Source organism: Miscanthus floridulus, chromosome 2 (genome assembly GCF_019320115.1).
Source record: "Miscanthus floridulus cultivar M001 chromosome 2, ASM1932011v1, whole genome shotgun sequence".
NCBI lineage: Eukaryota > Viridiplantae > Streptophyta > Magnoliopsida > Poales > Poaceae > Miscanthus > Miscanthus floridulus.
The window spans coordinates 141,693,111-141,710,276 of NC_089581.1; the positions used below are offsets into that span (position 1 = coordinate 141,693,111).

At 46.3% G+C, this 17,166-nt stretch overlaps 2 protein-coding genes and 1 pseudogene across 2 annotated transcripts; 1 reads left to right on the forward strand and 2 right to left on the reverse strand.

The window, feature by feature from the left end:
* Positions 1 to 1,424: 1,424 nt before the first annotated feature.
* On the reverse strand, positions 1,425 to 2,783 carry LOC136537179 (uncharacterized; annotated as a pseudogene).
* An 8,374-nt stretch (positions 2,784 to 11,157) lies between these two features.
* LOC136539910 (blue-light photoreceptor PHR2-like) lies at positions 11,158 to 14,985 on the forward strand. The gene is made up of 4 exons (XM_066531893.1): positions 11,158 to 12,177; positions 13,524 to 13,753; positions 13,832 to 13,930; positions 14,595 to 14,985. The coding sequence occupies exons 1-4, from the start codon at positions 11,245 to 11,247 to the stop codon at positions 14,674 to 14,676; spliced, it is 1,344 nt and encodes a 447-aa protein (XP_066387990.1). The 5' UTR covers positions 11,158 to 11,244; the 3' UTR covers positions 14,677 to 14,985.
* A 475-nt stretch (positions 14,986 to 15,460) lies between these two features.
* On the reverse strand, positions 15,461 to 16,740 carry LOC136539911 (large ribosomal subunit protein eL22z-like). Its single transcript, XM_066531894.1, has 2 exons — positions 16,391 to 16,740; positions 15,461 to 15,720 (listed from the first exon to the last, which is right to left on the reverse strand). Exons 1-2 carry the CDS (start codon positions 16,642 to 16,644, stop codon positions 15,576 to 15,578), a joined length of 399 nt encoding a protein of 132 aa, XP_066387991.1. The 5' UTR covers positions 16,645 to 16,740; the 3' UTR covers positions 15,461 to 15,575.
* Between the last annotated feature and the right edge of the window lie 426 nt (positions 16,741 to 17,166).

The following is a 17,166-nucleotide window of genomic DNA, read 5'->3' on the forward strand; positions in this document are numbered from 1 at the left end:
ATATCCTTACCTTGTCCAGATAAAATCCTATGAACCCTAATTAAGTGTAGGATCAAATGATGCTTAGCTATGCTTAGACCGGTAGAAGTCGGGTGATTTCCTGTCACCTGCGAGATGTAGGATGAGCTCCGGTCATGGTTGGCTATAATTGCTATCATGGAAAAGGACCATGTGTTAATAATGAAAAGAGACCGGACGGGATGATGGTAGTGCAGCAATAAGGCATGGAGGTCTTGGGTGTGAATCTATCCCCGTCTGTGTCGTTTAAGGACCGATTCGCTGTACGTCCTCATGTCATGTTGAACGCATGCCTATCACTTAGTTGGCCAAATAACTCATTCCGACCACGAAGCCGAGTAGCTCAACTCAGGCCGGAAGACCGAGAAGTGAAAGTGCGCACCCTGGCGGTAGTAAGGATGTGCGGGGAGCTATTGGCGTAAGTCCGAGGTGAGATTGACCACCTGGCAGAGTGGACTCCCTGAGGGTGCGGCGCTGCTCGGAGCCGCGATTCCTGAGATGTACCAAAGGTGACCCGAGGAAACCCTCGATCAGGTGGATTGGGTGAGTGTTAGGAATACCCCTCCAGCTAGATAGGAATCGATTCGAATCGCCGTCTCTCCCGGATAGTGAGAACTTGACTGAGCAGCGGCAACGTAGACTCACTAAATTTAATGATATGGTTAAATGATGATGATGATGACTATGATAATGAGCCATGAATTACCTGATATGGTTATTATTGTTTGCAACTTAATTAAGTGATTGATTAGTACAGGTGCTAATATAGATGGTAGGTAATGGCTAAAAATCGCTGCTAGTATAGGCGAATAATGCTAATGATTACTCAAGCTTTTATGCAAAAAGGTTGTCAGCTCAGCTCCATCAAATAAAGCCTTGCATGATCCTTGGTGTCACTTATTTCTAGTTTACGACGGGTAAGTCTGGCTGAGTACATTCTCGTACTCAGGGTTTATCCCACCATGTTGCAGGTGAAGTTCTCGGCCTGTTGAAGATGGTGGCTAACCGCCGGTGGGCTCGGTGATTCTATACTTACTTCTCATCTATATGCTTTTGTCGGATGATGTCACTTATGCTAGCAATATATTTGGAACTTATATTAATGTAATCATTGGAAAGCTGTGTTGTTTTCACTAAGCGGTTTTAAAACCAAAACTTGTACTATTATTTGTGAATCCATTTGTAATATTATTTTCCGCTGCAACCCTGTGTATGTGATGTGTATTTGCTTAATCCCACGATCTTGGTTGTGTTGTTAATTTACCGAGGTCTTTCGGGACACTCAGCGGACTACCGGGTTTATATGAGTGAAAGTATGCGCGTGTCAACGTGTTAGCGGGGACAGCCGTACTTGATCTTGTATAAATTGGGCGGTTCTGTTACATCCTATCCTCTTCTTCGCAATGCTAATTACCATGTTCAGCAGCAAGCTCTTCTTCCATGTTGCCAACAGCCTCACTGATATCTTCGGCACCTTCACCAATGGCTATATCATTTCTATATATTGCAGATAATGTATCATAGTAAGGGAATTTGGTGCCATATAGGCCCTTAACATCCGGATGATCCTACATATGATAGTATCAATATGTTAACAGCTGCAGATAATGTATCACTTGTGTGTTGAAATAATAAACCCATGGTCAGTCAAAATGGACTATGCTAGAAAAAATTGAGATTCAGTAGTAGTGACAATCTGAAGTCCTTATGAAGTTATTTGAATGTATACCAGCTACTCTAGTGTCTAACAGAAGAAATTTCATCATTTATGGACATATGTTTTGAGCACATAAAAGCTTTGATAATATCAGGAGTCTATGGGATACAATCCTGCCATGTAGCTTATTATTTGGACTGAATAACTACTAGGATTGAAAACAATTTTGCACTAATACTAGTAGGACTGAATAGGCTTGTCAACAGTTTGCCAACTACAGCAACATTTGGTAAAATCACAATAACATGTACTCCAGGAGTAATACCAATGAAAATAATATCACAAGAATTATAAAGTGTTCTGCGCCTAGTCCAAAGTACTGCTCCAATCATACATTCATATGTGATAGTAACATAATAACATAACCATAAGGAACTCTACAAACGAGTGATACCTACTTTTACTCTCCTTGAAAAGCCTAATCAAAACTTATCATTGCACAATCAAGTGGATCACAGAGTATTCAAAATAATTAAACAAGTGATGGTTACTGCTATTCAAAATAATTAAACAAGTGATGTTTCAGGAATTAGAACCCTCAATATAGGAATCAGAACCCTCAATATAGGCCCTTAGGAATCATAACAAGAAAGCGCACACAGATACATCCTAGACAGAACAAGATTAAGTACTTGAAATCAACTCTCATGAGTCTCATCACCACAGACATGCATATGTAAAGGATAGCGTACCTTGCAATGTTTATCATTCTGTATCTTTTCACACTGAAGCATCTTCTTAGTATCATCCTAGGTGAAGCTGCTTCTGCTCAGCATTTGTTCTAGTGCTCCATAATTTATCCTAAAATGCCTGACTCTAGACTTAATATGAGGTAAAGCTAAAATTCCAGCGCCTAGTAGCTTCTCAGCAAGAATGTCCTATAGTGCAAATAAATACCCATTATTAAAGCCTCCTCCATGCCCCTTCCACTTTGGCTCCAGTGATATCTCATACAGTGCTTTCATAAGCTCATCATCTTCATTCATAGTCACTTCCTTTTATTCTTTCCCCTTCCACGCACAGTTGTTGATTTCTGAGAAAGGTCCATAGCTGCATAGTATTAAGGCCATGTTAAAATAATACATAACTAATAATATATAATAAGGCCATGTTAAAATACTACACAACTAATAATATAGAATAATTTTAGAACCAAAACAATATGAAAAGCAGACCTCAATTAGAACTAGAAGAAGCCCTATAGTTATTATATAGCCCTTGAGCAAGAACATCTCGAAAATTAGTTCACTCATTAGAAGTTGACACACAGGTGATAAATTCTGGTTCACTAACTTCTCCTTCAGTAATTTCCATTGAAGGTACCGCCGATTCATCCAAAAATTTCATTGGATCTCTTGACATATTTTGCAAAATCAAATTGTGCAAAAGGGCACAAGCCATTATTATTCGGCATTGAGTTTTTATAGGAAAATAAGATGGACTCAAAATTCTCCACCGACCCTTTAACCTTCAAAGCAACTCTCAGTAATATTTATTGCTTTTGTATGCCTCATATTAAAATATTCCTTTGCGCTATGTGGGGGGTTTTGTGCAGTCCAACCTCCCAAGTGATACCTTTGACCTCGATATGGAGATAAAAAGCCATTTACATTTGCATAGCCAGCATGTACAAGATAGTAACACCCTTTAAGATTGCAAACAGAAACAAAATCAACATTTGCACTAGATAACTTATCAAGAAACCATGAGTTAACAAAACCAAACTCACCTTGGGGGATATGCAAGCCATTTGGCCTGGTAATGGCATCTCTCAGCATGCGACCGTCATGTGTTGAACCCTCCCAACCAGGTAGTACATAGATGAATTGCATATCAGGTGCACAAACACCTTGATATCGAGTGGGTCCTCTTCTCTGTGCAAGGATCTTGGACCTAAAGAAAAAACGCCATCTAAGGTTTAGAAATCACGCTGGTGCATAGGAGAAGAGAGAGAAGGAGAGGAGAGGAGAGACTGAGTGCTGGAGAGAGCTCACCGGTGAGCGGGGAGGGTTTGTGGTCGCCGCCAGCTGTAGCCGTGCGAAGGAGGAATGCCACGCGGGGGAGAGAGGAAGGCGTCGACTTCGAGCGGTGGAGACGAGGGTTGCGTAATGAGATAGGTCCGGGAGGGGCGGTATCAGACTTGAACGTAGCGTTATCCGATTGCGCGTTATGTTTTAATGGGCCAAGCCAAATCAAACGATGGTATTGTCAATCAATCCCGGACATATTCAAATGCCGTTATATTTTGCCGAACCAAACAGCTAGTTTGTTTCTGTGTTACACTGACACTGTTAACTTTTATTTTTATTTTTCAAACGAAAGCTTTTGTGGGCCTTGGCTTGTGCATCTTGGGTAGAAGGGGTAGGTGACAAGTAGGCTCGATCTGGATTCTAGTAAAACCCAAAGGGAGAATTCTTGTGCGCCGTTAAAAAAAGATCGTAATGCTCTGTGAGTCTCAGAAAAAGTTCAGCTGTCTTCAGCGTCACTGTTCCAACTTTTTTGTGCGCTCTATGCCACTGCCATCAGTTTGGGCTCTAACGCCGTCAAACTATAGGTGTGAAAAGTCAAAAATACCCTTAAGTCTAAATATGTCATTAATTTTTTAGCATCTTAACTACTTCAAATGAAAAAACTCAAAACTAGAAAGTTGTAGATCTCATCGAGATCTATAATTTTCATATAAAAATTATATTCATTTAATTCCGCAGAAAAAATATGATTTGATATGATTAATATATCTTAGAAAAATCATATTTTTTTGCGGAATTAAATGAAGATAATTTTTATATGAAAATTATAGATCTCGATGAGATCTACAACTTTCTAGGTTTGAGTTTTTTCATTTGAAGTCATTAAGATGCTAAAAAATTAATGACATATTTAGACTTAAGGGTATTTTTGACTTTTCACACCTGCAGTTTGACGACGTTAGAGGCCAAACTGACGGCAGTGGCATAGAGGGCACAAAAAAGTTGGAGCCGTGACGCTGAAGACAGTTAAACTTTTCCTGAGACTCACAGAGTATTACGATCTTTTTTTAACGGCGCACAAGAAATTCCCCAAAACCGAAATGGTTGGTGGGGGTCCAAAAAGTCTCCACCACCTTCCCCCGCAATTTTGTTTTAATTTTAATATTTTTTGAAAACTAATTTTAAATCTAACAAAGTCGGTTTTTTTTAAACTAACACTTTTGGCTCTGCCTATTGCTCTGGCGCGGCCAAATACCTATGCCGCGCGATGCATGGTGGCGCGGCAGAGTTCTGACGTGACGACAACCGAAATCGTGATCGTTGACGTGGCAGGGCTCTGCCGCACCACCGATCTTGGCGCGGCAGTGCCGCGCCATGGAGCATGGCGCGGCTAGGCCAAATAAATATCGTGAGCCAGCCCCCCTGCCCGCCCGCCCGCCGCCGCGCATCGCCCGCCGCCAGCCGCACGCGCCCCATCGCCAGCGGCCGCGCCCGCCCACTCCCGCCGCGCAGCGCCCGCATCGGCCGCGCCACGAACGCCGGCACGTTAAGGCCGCCTGCTCCTAAGGTACCTCCCTCTTGATTTCATGTTATTTTGATTATTATTGTTTTAGGATAATTAGTGATTTAGGATAATTAGTAATATAGGATAGTTAGGGTTTTATGATTGTTATTGATTTATGATAGTTAGTGATTTAGAATAGTTAGTGATTTAGGATAGTTGGGTTAGTGAATTTGTTTGTGATTTATGTAGGTAGTTTTTAGGTTTAAGGTTAGGATTTTGGGTTTAGTGTTTGATTAGGTATTTATTATTTAGTTTATAGTTAGTTATTTAGTTAGGGATTTTGGGTATAGATACTAGTTTACAAATGTCGGTACTTACTAGTGCGTGATACGTCGATTTTGATGACTTCATGAAGTTTCGTCAAAGGGAAAATTGGTTTCATAGCATCAAAAGATCACCGTATCCAGAAAATACCATTGAAATTTTGTCGCTCCGCAAAATACCATTGAAAGAATGCGACGTCACCTGGATATAGCATTCCGTTAGGTTCAGAGCAAACTCTGTCGCCTCCGTCAAGCTCCTCCCGTTCTTCTTGAGGTGAGTGTGGCCGCTGCCTCTCCTCCAGGTGGGACCCGCTCCAACTGTTGTCGCTCTAGAGGAAGAGAGCCGAGTGGTCCTCTATGCTGGCCGCTCGGCTCTGGTGTGGGGAGCTTCGGGCAGCAAAGTGACAGCGGGCAGGTCCTGGTGCCCGTGGTGGCGAGCTTCAGCGTCTGACTGCTGCAGGTGGAATCGCGGGCTGGTGTGGCGTAGCTCCGATGGAGGCATCTTTGGCGAGCCAGGGCAAGCGTGGCGGCGCTGGAGTGCTCGGCGGCAGCATGCGAGGCAAGCACAGGCACCAGGCTTGAGCTCCGGCCCCCTAAGACTTCGCACCATTTGGGTCGTGGGGCGTGCGTGCTCATGTCAGTGCTGGACATGAAGAAGGCCTCGATGGGCTGCTTCATCGCTGAGAACCCCGGCACGACGGTGAGCACCTTCCACGGTGCCTTGACAGCTAACGCGATTGGCCCCGACGCCATGCTGGACACGGTGAGCAGCAGCTGCTTCACATACTCGCAGCCGGCGGCATGTTTTTGCTCTTCATCACCAGCGCCGTCCACCGATTGCTCCTCGTTGTCGTAGCCGTCTTTGCGGCTACTACCGTGGGCGACAGCCTCCACCGCGCCGTCATGGCTTGGGCACAAGCAGATAGTAGAGCACCTCGAGCAGCGTTCTTGCTGACTTCAATCGCGAGGAACGTGTCCACCATCTTGAACGGGCAGAGCTCCTTCATGAGCCCGGTGACCATCCGCGGGAGCAGCTCACCGGCCTCGCCGGGGTACGCGCACTGGGGCTCGAGGATCCTGTGGAGGAGGAAGAGCGGGACTTGGTTCTCAAGCATGAGCATGTCGCGGAGGATGAGGTTGTGCGCCGACTTCCTCCCGGCGAAGTCAACGAGGTGCTGCATCCTCGACGACACCCTCCGCAGAGCCTTGCCGTTGCCGTTGCCGTCGTCACCGGTCTGCTCTATCCCTCTAGGGCGGCAGCCATTGGAGCAGGTCCCACCTGTGGAGAGGCAGCGACTGCACTCAGCTTAGGAAGGAGAAGGAGAGGAGCTTGACGGAGGCAGCGACGTTTGCACCAAACGCGACAGAATGCTATATCGAGGTGATGTCGCATTCTTTGGATGGTATTTTATGGAGCAGCAAAGTTTTGATGGTATTTTCTGGATATGACGATCTTTCAATGCTATGAAACCAATTTTCCCTTCGTCAAATGCTTATATTCCTAGTGAAGTTGTTTATGTTACTAGTGCGTGATATGTCTGTTAATTTTACTTTGAATATATACATGTGCTTTCATATTGCATAACAAGTAGTTTAAATTTTGCAATGCTACATAATGTTAATTTGAATTTTGTTAATTTAAATACTCTAACGCTTTGTTTATCAATTTGTAACAGGATGGTCCCTCCCACGCAGCACCCATTGTACCCCATTCTTGAGGTGGAGTACGATGACCAGCACCGAGCACACATCTTGAGTGACAATGACGCAAAGATGGCCTTGCCTACTTTGAGGCCCCGCACGCATACCAGGGCGCACCAGTGGGATGAGCATTATGCGCCATACATACAGCGTGCCGGCTTTCTCGAGCTTGTCCGTGTTGTCAACCATGGTCTTCGCCCCTTGACCCAACACTACTTACTACACTGTAGACAGGTGCGAGTGCATTCTTTGTACGTAAACTTTCTTATAACAAATTTGAGGCAACTAACAGTCGTTCTATTCTTATAACAGGTAGATGCCTGAGACCCACACGTTACACCTACCTTGTGGTGAGATGACCATAACCATGCAGGACGTGAAGGCAATTTTTGGCCTCCGGTTGGGGGGACTTCCAGTGATAGGGATAGTTGACAACGATCACTGGAAGGAGCTGGTGGCTTAGTTTACTAGCTTTCTTCCACCGGATGACGAGGCTTCTAAGAAAAATAAGTGAGAAATTGAAGCCTATTTAATACTTGCATTGCTTTCCTACAGCCATTGGGCCTCATTTTCTTTGGTAAATTTTAGGAAAACTTTCGGTGTTTCATTGTCCTAGATCACGGAGCGCTTTGATTACTTAGACCCACAGGCTGAGGAGGCTTAGATCAATAGGTTCGCTCGAGTGTGGCTCTGGCACTTTCTTGGTGCTTTCCTCTTCCTAGATGCCTCAGGCAACACCATCAGTTGGATCTTCCTTGACATACTACGCCAGCCGTGGGAGAACATAGCGGCGTATAGCTGGGGCAGCGCAGTCCTGGCATGGACGTATCGATAGCTATGCATTGCCTGTCGTCGCACCTCAGGGTATGCAAACCTTAGAGGTTGCTCGTACCTACTCTAGGTTTGATGTTGAGAACGATGGCCCGTTGGGAGGCCCCTTAATACTAGTTTACCGGTAAGTACTTTGGTTCATTATATTCTTCGATATGGTTACATATGATGAGTTTATTAATGGCTAATTCATTATCATGTTCAATGTAGCAATGGAACGGGCAGGACACACTCTCTATAGCTCTGTTTATCTAGACGGAATCAGAGTTAGTTAGAGGGAATGCGAGGCGCAAGAACAGGGAGTACACGGACGGTCTCGACGTCCTAACACAGCACTAGGTTATGCTCTCTTTACTATCATACCTGTGTCTTGTTCGATCTATACTATATCACAGCCTAACTCAATTACGAAATGTTCAGGTGCATTAGTGTCCTTGGGATGCTCTCGAGCTCCAGTACTATCTCAGTCCTATCACTAGGGATGAGTCAGAGGAGTATCGCTGCAACGTCCCTCTTATTTTCTTCCATGTGGTCGAGGTTCACTTGCTCGTCAGGGTCTACAGACAGTTTAGAAGAATGACAGGCTGCCCACCACCGTTTTATTCCACCAACCAAGGATTACACGGGTGCGTTATCGATTAATAACAAAGCTATAATTCAGATGTGTGTGGTACAACTAACATCGTTTTGTTGCAGGTATGACCGCAGAAAGAGGTACAAGACCAAGGATTGGCGTGTGACACACAACACGCACATCCACTTGTGGGAGACCAGGGAACGGCAGTCGGTCCATGTGGGTCCTCCACACGACCAGCACACCTTCGACGAGTACCTGCGCTGGCTTCACAGGTCTACGAGGACACATAGCAAGCCCCCGTACACTGAGAAGGCAATTGACGAGGACTTGGAAGAAGATGTGATCGAAGATGTGTACGACATTGCCACTAGAGAGGACACACAGCTACAGAGAGCCCCGCTATAAAGATACGTGGTAAGATACTTGAATGGTACAATTTGTTATCCATTTGGTATTAAGTATGTATACTAAAACTGTTCAACCGCATTTCTGTACCTAGGCGACATAATTGTTGAGGCTGTCCAACGAAGCAGCGTTCTGGCTTCACGAGTCTAGAGGGCAGGGGTCAGGCATTCTCGAGGCTTTTGTGGAGATAAACATAAACTAGTCCGTTTCGAAATTATTTCTTTAGTGTATATGCGTTTGGGAAATGCACTAACTTTGATGTCTATTTATACATAAGGTGAAGAAGAGCTGCAGGAAGCTAGCTCAAAAGCTGAGCTGCATGGACACTCCTTATGAGGAACCGCCACTCCCGGCACGGTCAAGTGGCACGTCTTTAGCCTCTTTGAGGACACCAGCCGGCTCTTCTCAGCCGATGATAGGTGCCACTTCCGCGGTGCGTACACCACCACATCATAGCGCTGGGAAGGACCCTGCAACCGAGGACGACGAGTACGATGATGACGACGACGATGACCCCCCGGGCTTCCGTAGACAGCACGACCAGTGGGATGATTAGCCGCAGGACGAGATCGGCATGTGTCAGCTAGGTGGTGCCCCGCTTGGTACCCAAGAAGCCTCACAGGTACTAACAAAGGTAGTTTCTTTAAATACGTAGGCTACATGAACTAACGATCATAAAAAATTCTAAGTAATCGTGCATATCATATACTTGTAGGGTACGAGCCGTACATACCGACGACGCGACCACACCGACGTTGCCTTCACTCCCAATGTGTTGCCAACAAATCCAAAAAGACATAGACGTTCGAGGGATCCTTACACTCCTATGTCTTAGTTTGTTAGGTCGAACTATTATTGGCGTCTGAAACTTGCAGGCTTAGTTGGTTATGTTATATCGAACTTATGTCAAGCCAATGAAAATGTTATGTGACAGTTTGTCAACTTGCACACGGACTTTATTTATTTGCTTCATATTCGTTTCAATGCGTCGCGGCATCACTGTATGCGAGATTAAGTAGCAACTAGTTCGAAAACCGACAGTCCCGGGGTATCTCGACGCTGGTGGTCGGCGTCTTGCGCGAGGGGTCAAGGAAGCCGGGGTCCATGGTCACGTCGCCGCCGATCCTACAATATGGGGCTAAAAAACCCAAGAAATAAGTTCCCTTAAAAAATATTCGTTTCAATCCGATCCAATTTTTTATAATCGATTAGTTAACATGGTGGTTAACCGTATTATGAAAGACGAAAAAAAATCATTGCCTTATCAAATTCTCTATTCGATCGTGAAACTAATTCATCAAAAGACAGAAACAAATCCACTATAGATTTTACGTCAAGCAATACTTAGAATAACTTCCACTATCGGCGCGACGCGTTCCGATTAAACCGTCCAGGTACCGCCAGGCGGGCGGCGGGCGCGGCGGCTAGGCGGGCTTGCTGCTCGGGCAGGCGGGACTGGCCGCGGGGTTTTATCCGGCTCTGTCGCGCCACGGATCAAGACGCGTCACTGTCGCGCCAAGGTCGATGACGCGGCAGGCCCTGCCCCGTCAGCGGTCAGCGATTCCGGTCGCTGTCACGTCGGTCCTCTTCCGCGCCACTATGTATGATGCGGCACAGACATTTGGCCGCGCCAGAGCAATAGGCGCGGCCAAAAGTGTTAGACTAGCCACAATATTGCCGGTGCTAGAAAATTTCTCTCTTCCACCTCATACAGATGCCAAGATTCTAAATATAGCCACAGCGTGGGCACCGGTGCTTGGGTTAACTGTGGACCCCGCCAAAAAAATCCCATCCTTCTCCCCATCCGTCCTCTCCATTCCAATGGACGGCATGCTCCTCTCACCTTCCTTGTAGTTCGGGATTGAATTTTTTATGTTTCAGGCACCGTGGAATGAACATGTCCTGATGCCAAGATTTTTTGAAACTGGGCACCGGCCATAGCGTTAAGCACCGGTGTTTGAACGCTCTCTCTCCTTCCTTGGCACTGGCAAAAGTCTAGGCCAGTCTTTGTTTAAAAAAAACGACCGTATTAAATTTAAAATTAGTTTTAAAAATGTTAAAATTAAAAAAAAAATCTCCCCCGCCTTCCTTTCCCCTCCGACCCACCCGCACCTCTCCCGCATCTCACTCCTCATCCGCAGTCCGCGCACACCACCAAATCCCTACCTCCTCTCATTCATTTGCCCGTCTCACCAACCATGGCGGCCGCGTCCGGCTCTGACGCCGGCGATCAGCCGCCGCGCGACGACCCCAGCTTCCTCCCTTTCGCCTCCTTCTCGCTCGCCCTCTCCATCCGCGCGCCGGCCACCCCCACACTCGCCTCCGTCCCCTCCACCATCCACCTCCCCACACAAATCTCTACACTCGCCGTCTGCCTCCACCCCTCCGCCGCGCAGCCTCCCTCCCGTCGCCCCACCCGCCTCAATTCCGCCACCTCCTCCGTCATCGCCCCGCTGCCCTCCTCAACGCCGGGCCTCTCCCGCTCCTTCCCCTCGGGCGCGCCCGCCGCCGCCGGGCGCCGCCGCACGCTCGTCTGGTTCCGCGCCGACCTCCGCCTCCACGACCACGAGCCATTCCACGCCGCAGCGGGGGCGTCGTCCTCCCTCCTCCCCGTCTTCGTCTTCGACCCGCGGGACTTCGGCAAGTCCCCCTCGGGGTTCGACCGAACGGGCCCGTACCGCGCCAACTTCCTGCTCGACTCCGTCGCCGACCTGCGCCGGAGCCTCCGCGCCCGCGGCGGTGACCTGGTGGTGCGCGTGGGCAGGCCCGAAGTGGTCATCCCCGAGCTCGCGCGGGCGGCGGGCGCGGAGGCCGTGTACGCTCACGGGAAAGTATCGCGGGACGAGGTCCGCGCCGAGGAGAGGGTGCAAAAGGCTGTGGAGAAGGAGGGCATCAACGTGAAGTACTTCTGGGGTAGCACGCTATACCACGTGGAAGACCTTCCCTTCCACCTCGAGGACATGCCGTCCAACTATGGCGGCTTCAGGGAGGCCGTGAAGGGTTTGGAGGTCAGAAAGGTGCTGGAGGCGCCCGAGGAGGTCAAGTGCGTGCCCATGAAGAATGTGCTCGAGCCGGGCGACATCCCCACGCTTGCTGAGCTTGGGCTCACTGCGCCACCATCCATGGCACAGGTGAGTCGGCTTCGAGATATAGATTTGTTTCTTTTCATGTGGCATGCTTTTAGAATTTAGATCTTTAGCTAGGTTTAGCATCTTGACATTTAGGCCCGAGCTCACTCTATAGTCTATATGCGGTAAAAGTTTCTGGCAGTTCAATAGTTTTAAGTAAATCGTACAGCTAGAAATGGATGGATGTTGCTAATTATGGCATGCTTTGATTTCTTTTACAATTTGGCTATATAATCATCCATTTCTTACTTTTTTAGGCATATCTTTGGGTATGTTGGGTCTTTGATGGGGCATAGTTAAGGCCCTGTTCCCTTGTGATTTCAGCACAGCTGCTTCTGCAAAATTTGTGCATGAGGAACTATTGCAGCTGTGAGTGGATGCTGCAGCAATCACAGCCGAACAGGCCATTAATAATTCCTAAACGTGAAGAAAACGCTAGATGCTTGCCCTCTGCGACTCTTCGCAAACAGCCACTGAACACGTGGCAATGTTGCCTGGTCGCGTACGGCGCACGTGCTTGGCTCGACGCGATACCAGGGGGATCAGCCGCCTCTCACAAAAAAAATCTAGTTAAATAAAATCAGATATGAAATTTAATCCTCTGGTCCTAATGTCCTATTACAAGTGTCGGCTGTGTGTCGCTATTGCTTGCTGTCTGTCAATCCATTTTTATTCACAGCTGTGGTAGTACTGTCCGAGTAGCACAGGACAAAATGATAATAGAATTACTTTTTGTGGTTGGATGATAAAAGATGCAAGCAGTTTTGTACTCAATCAGATATGCCAAATTCCACTCTTTCTGCAATTGAATTGTTTATCAGTCTCATCTGCATTAGCAGTTAGCTTGATTTTCATCATCATGACATTCGCTGGATTTGTTTATTTATTTATTTGCATTTTGCAACTTTGGAACTGCCTCCAACTTGCTTGGGACTAAAAGGCTTTGTTGTTGTTGTTGTTGCAACTTTGGAACTGAGTCACTATGACATCTTCTGCTTTTGGTCTTGGGACACCTTAAACCTGTAGTCTTGTGCTCTTATGAGTCGTTTGTGTAGAATACATAGAACTAAATTGACATATGAAGGGGCTTCAGCATCAATGTGGAAATGGAATGCTGAGCTGTCTTACTTCCTCGGTTCCCCCCAAAGAAAAAAAAATGATAAGCTGTTAATATGAACAGTGACAGCAGTGAATGGATCGTCACTTTTAAATAATTTGTGTTAGTGCCATGGGCATATTTTTTGTTCCCCTGTAGTTTGTACCAAAGACCCACTCACTAGTCACTTCTGCATTTCTACTCCTTTGTGCAGTGCATCTTGATACTTACATTTCATTATTTGTTCATTTAGGACTCGAAACCTGCTGTTGGATCTACTCTCATTGGTGGTGAGACAGAAGCTCTGGAGAGGTTGAAGAAGTTTGCTGTAGAATGCTCTATGCAGCCAAACAAATCAGACAAAAGCAATACCCGAGATAGCATATATGGTGCTAATTTCTCCTGCAAAATTTCTCCATGGCTTGCTACAGGCTGCCTCTCTCCAAGGTTCATGTATGAGGAGTTGAAGAAGCATGCTACTAGGTATTCAAGTTTGCTGAACCCAAATTCACCATTATATAATTTTTTCTGTCTATAATGAAGCAATTCTCTTCTTCCCAGAGCAATTCCTCTTGGGTCAACACCCAAGAATAATGATGGCACATCTAATGCTGGGACAAATTGGTTAATGTTTGAGTTGCTATGGAGAGATTTCTTCAGGTCCGTATCACTTGCCCCCTGTTTCAGATGACTAGCCTTGTGCCATTGTATTGCAGCGTATATGATATAGGCAATGCATGTTGTAAACTCTAGAGACAATACTTAAGTCATCCTGTATGAATGAGTATCCAGCACATTCTTGCATTGAAAACTCAAATTTTGTATCGTACCAATTCATAAAATGATCAATTAGCTAATTTGGCTGCTGACCTATTCATTGTGTATAAAGTACTATACCTGCATTATCTTGTAAATAAATTTTGTGTAAACAGTAGCTTAGATAATGTGAATACTCCTTGGACTCTCGTGCTCTTTGCCTCTTTTCATCTGCATCGTAAACTGTTTCACTGGTTAAGGGAATATGTGATAGTGTGCAACTATTTCAGCCTGTTCGCTTGGTTGGTTTCTGGGCTTAGCCAGCTGGTGCTGATTTGTTGCAGAGAGGAAAACACTGTTGGCTGGCTGATAAGCCCTGGCTGAAACCAACAAGCGAACAGGCTGATTGTAGCTTCCGTCCATGTGTTCTTACTGTTTTAAATAGGTTAACTAAACATAAAATCCAACTTAACCAAGTTGCTAGGCAGATGTATAGTTACACTTAATCTTCAATGTGGTGTGAACTGAATAACTAATGATCAAACTGATGATTAACGAAATATGTCAGGTTCATCACAAAGAAGTACAGTTCTGTACAGAAGGCATCGGAAGTTGCTACTGGTTGCACTCCCGCCCCAGCGCTTGCATGAACATACTTAGACAAGCTGATTGCCAGCTGCTTTTTTGGGTGATGAACTTATGTGCACTTTCGATGGAGTCTGAATTTTCTTTTTGCCACCAATAATGTTGGTAATCAAAGTAAAGGCTGAATGCGCATTCTTGCGTTTTGGTTTGGTAGATCTCAGAAGGTATCTTTGTATCTGATTCTGTCGACATTGCTCCAAATGACTGTTCAATGCAATGATGTGTGAGCAACCTATCAGCTGTTGTGTAAATATGTTCTGTCGGCATTCCTCCAAATTACTGTTCAATGAAATGATATTGGGAGCAACCTATCAGCTGTTGTGTAAATGTGATTTGGTTTGGTTAGTGTCTAACACTAACGTAAACGAAAATGAAATAAAATTACTGAGGCAATCAAAGGTGGATCAGTGATTGCTAGGTTCGCTTGGTGTGTTAATGTGATGATATAGGATGAAATACCATCCCGACTAATGGGTTAGCATGCCGTCGGGACAATCCCGGGCGATTGTTGGGCATTCATGTTAGTCTACATGCCGGAAGGTCATAAAATGTGCTGCAGCATGGCCTACCCCATTACAAGAACATCCGTCTGTGACTCGGTGAGAGCTTGGATAGCATCCAGGTTGTCTAACCTAGCATCACCACACCGATCGGCAATGATTTCAATACATGAACCTGCAGCTAAATAGCTAGTTCGATAGGCTCACTGCCCACGGTCATCCTTAGAGAGACTGAAGCAAGAACTACTCTTGGACTCGATTATCTAAGCATCACATGAGAAGTTCCAGCACGCTTATAAAACATCAGATGACCAATTTAAACATCAAAACTCATCCCTTAAAAGGTTACAGCATGAGTGTTCCAACACATCCAAAGTTCACAAGACACAGATAAGGTGGTGCGTCTAATCCTCCTCCTCACCCTCGTTCTCAGCAATATTGAAGTACCGGAGCTCATAGATGCTGCGGTCCTTGTTTGAGGCGATAACCCGGAGCCAGTCACGCACATTGTGCTTCTTCAGGTACTTCTTGGTCAAGTACTTCAGGTACCTGAGAATGGAGCAACAATGTTTCAGAAACTTAACGAAGAACAGCTTGTTTTCACAGGAGGCAAACGCAGTTAAGCCGCCCAAACTAGCCTTGCAAGGCAACAACTTGGTAGCATGCTATTTGAGTCAACAACTAGTAACTGATGCCAAGCAAACAACTGGTCAACTGAACAAACAATGAAGTACAATTAAGTTTCAGACGTGAACAAAATACCACTAAAACAGCCTCAAGAAGAAACTAGTCCAATACAATCAAACAGCATGAATAAACATGGACATTTGCATTGGAAAAAGCGTGCAAATTTAGCCTATGTTCGTCTAGCATCTTGACGGGTGTGATGATATGCAGCTGCGATGCAGCAATGTGCTAATAAAACTGTCAAGCCAATAACAAGTTCAAAATACTACATATGTGATGTGTCCTAGCAAACAACTACAGGCAAACTTAATTATATTCACTGCGTACTCACAGAATGATTCACTAGCTGCAACTCAAAAATGAATTCAAAATACCTAATCATGCGGACTGACCAGTTCATCCCATACGGCACCGATAAGAACACATACAGCTGGACAGATCAGTAGTGGTATGTCCAAAAATCGGCACCCAGCAAGAAATATGCATGCGTGGATCTGAGCGGGATTAACTAGCACGCTTTGTGCTTATATACCTCTTGGAGAAAGGGCCCTCGGAGGTGACCGTGACCTTGGTCTTATCGCGAGTGACGGTGACGCCCTCGCCGAGGTTGCCAGCCTTGCCGCCGGCGACCTTGATGCGCTCCTGCAGGAACTTCTCGAGCGTGGCGATCTCCATGATCTTGTCCTCCACGGGCTTGGTGCAGTCGACCGTGAAGGTGACGGAGCCCTTCTTCTTGCCGCCGCCGGCCGCGCCTCCCTTCGCCCCAGCCGCCACGCCGCGCGCCATCTCCTCTCCTCTCCTCTCCTCCGCCTCGCTCGGCTCGTCCGCGTGCGCCGCTGCTTCGGTGGTGGCTGCGCCGGGAGGGGCGATAGGGTTTTTGAGGAGGCGCCGCGGAGATGGCCTTATATAAGTAGTAGGGCAGAACGGATCGGACGGCCACGGTTGGTTGATGGGGTTGGTATGCAGTTTGGGCCTTTGTGGCCGTTGTGGGCCATTCTCGTGGCCATCTGTTGGTTCGATTGCTAGGCCTTCGTAACTTCAGAATGCCGTATCTGGCCCAGCTAGTAGTTTCGTCTCAGCAAATCCGTTGTGGTGTTGCAACTTCCATCCAAAACCATAAAAACACTTTTTGTACGAAGTCCCAGATCCATTGCCATGGTCAGTGCGTCCTCTTGGAAGTTAGGACATGTGCCCATGCTAGCATCGCCATTGGCTTCCAGCCAAGAGGGCTCTCTTTTTTTGCAATTAGAATTACAAAATCTTGCCAAAAAGCGAGAAGCTATCAGCTTGTTCGGCTGATGGTGTTTC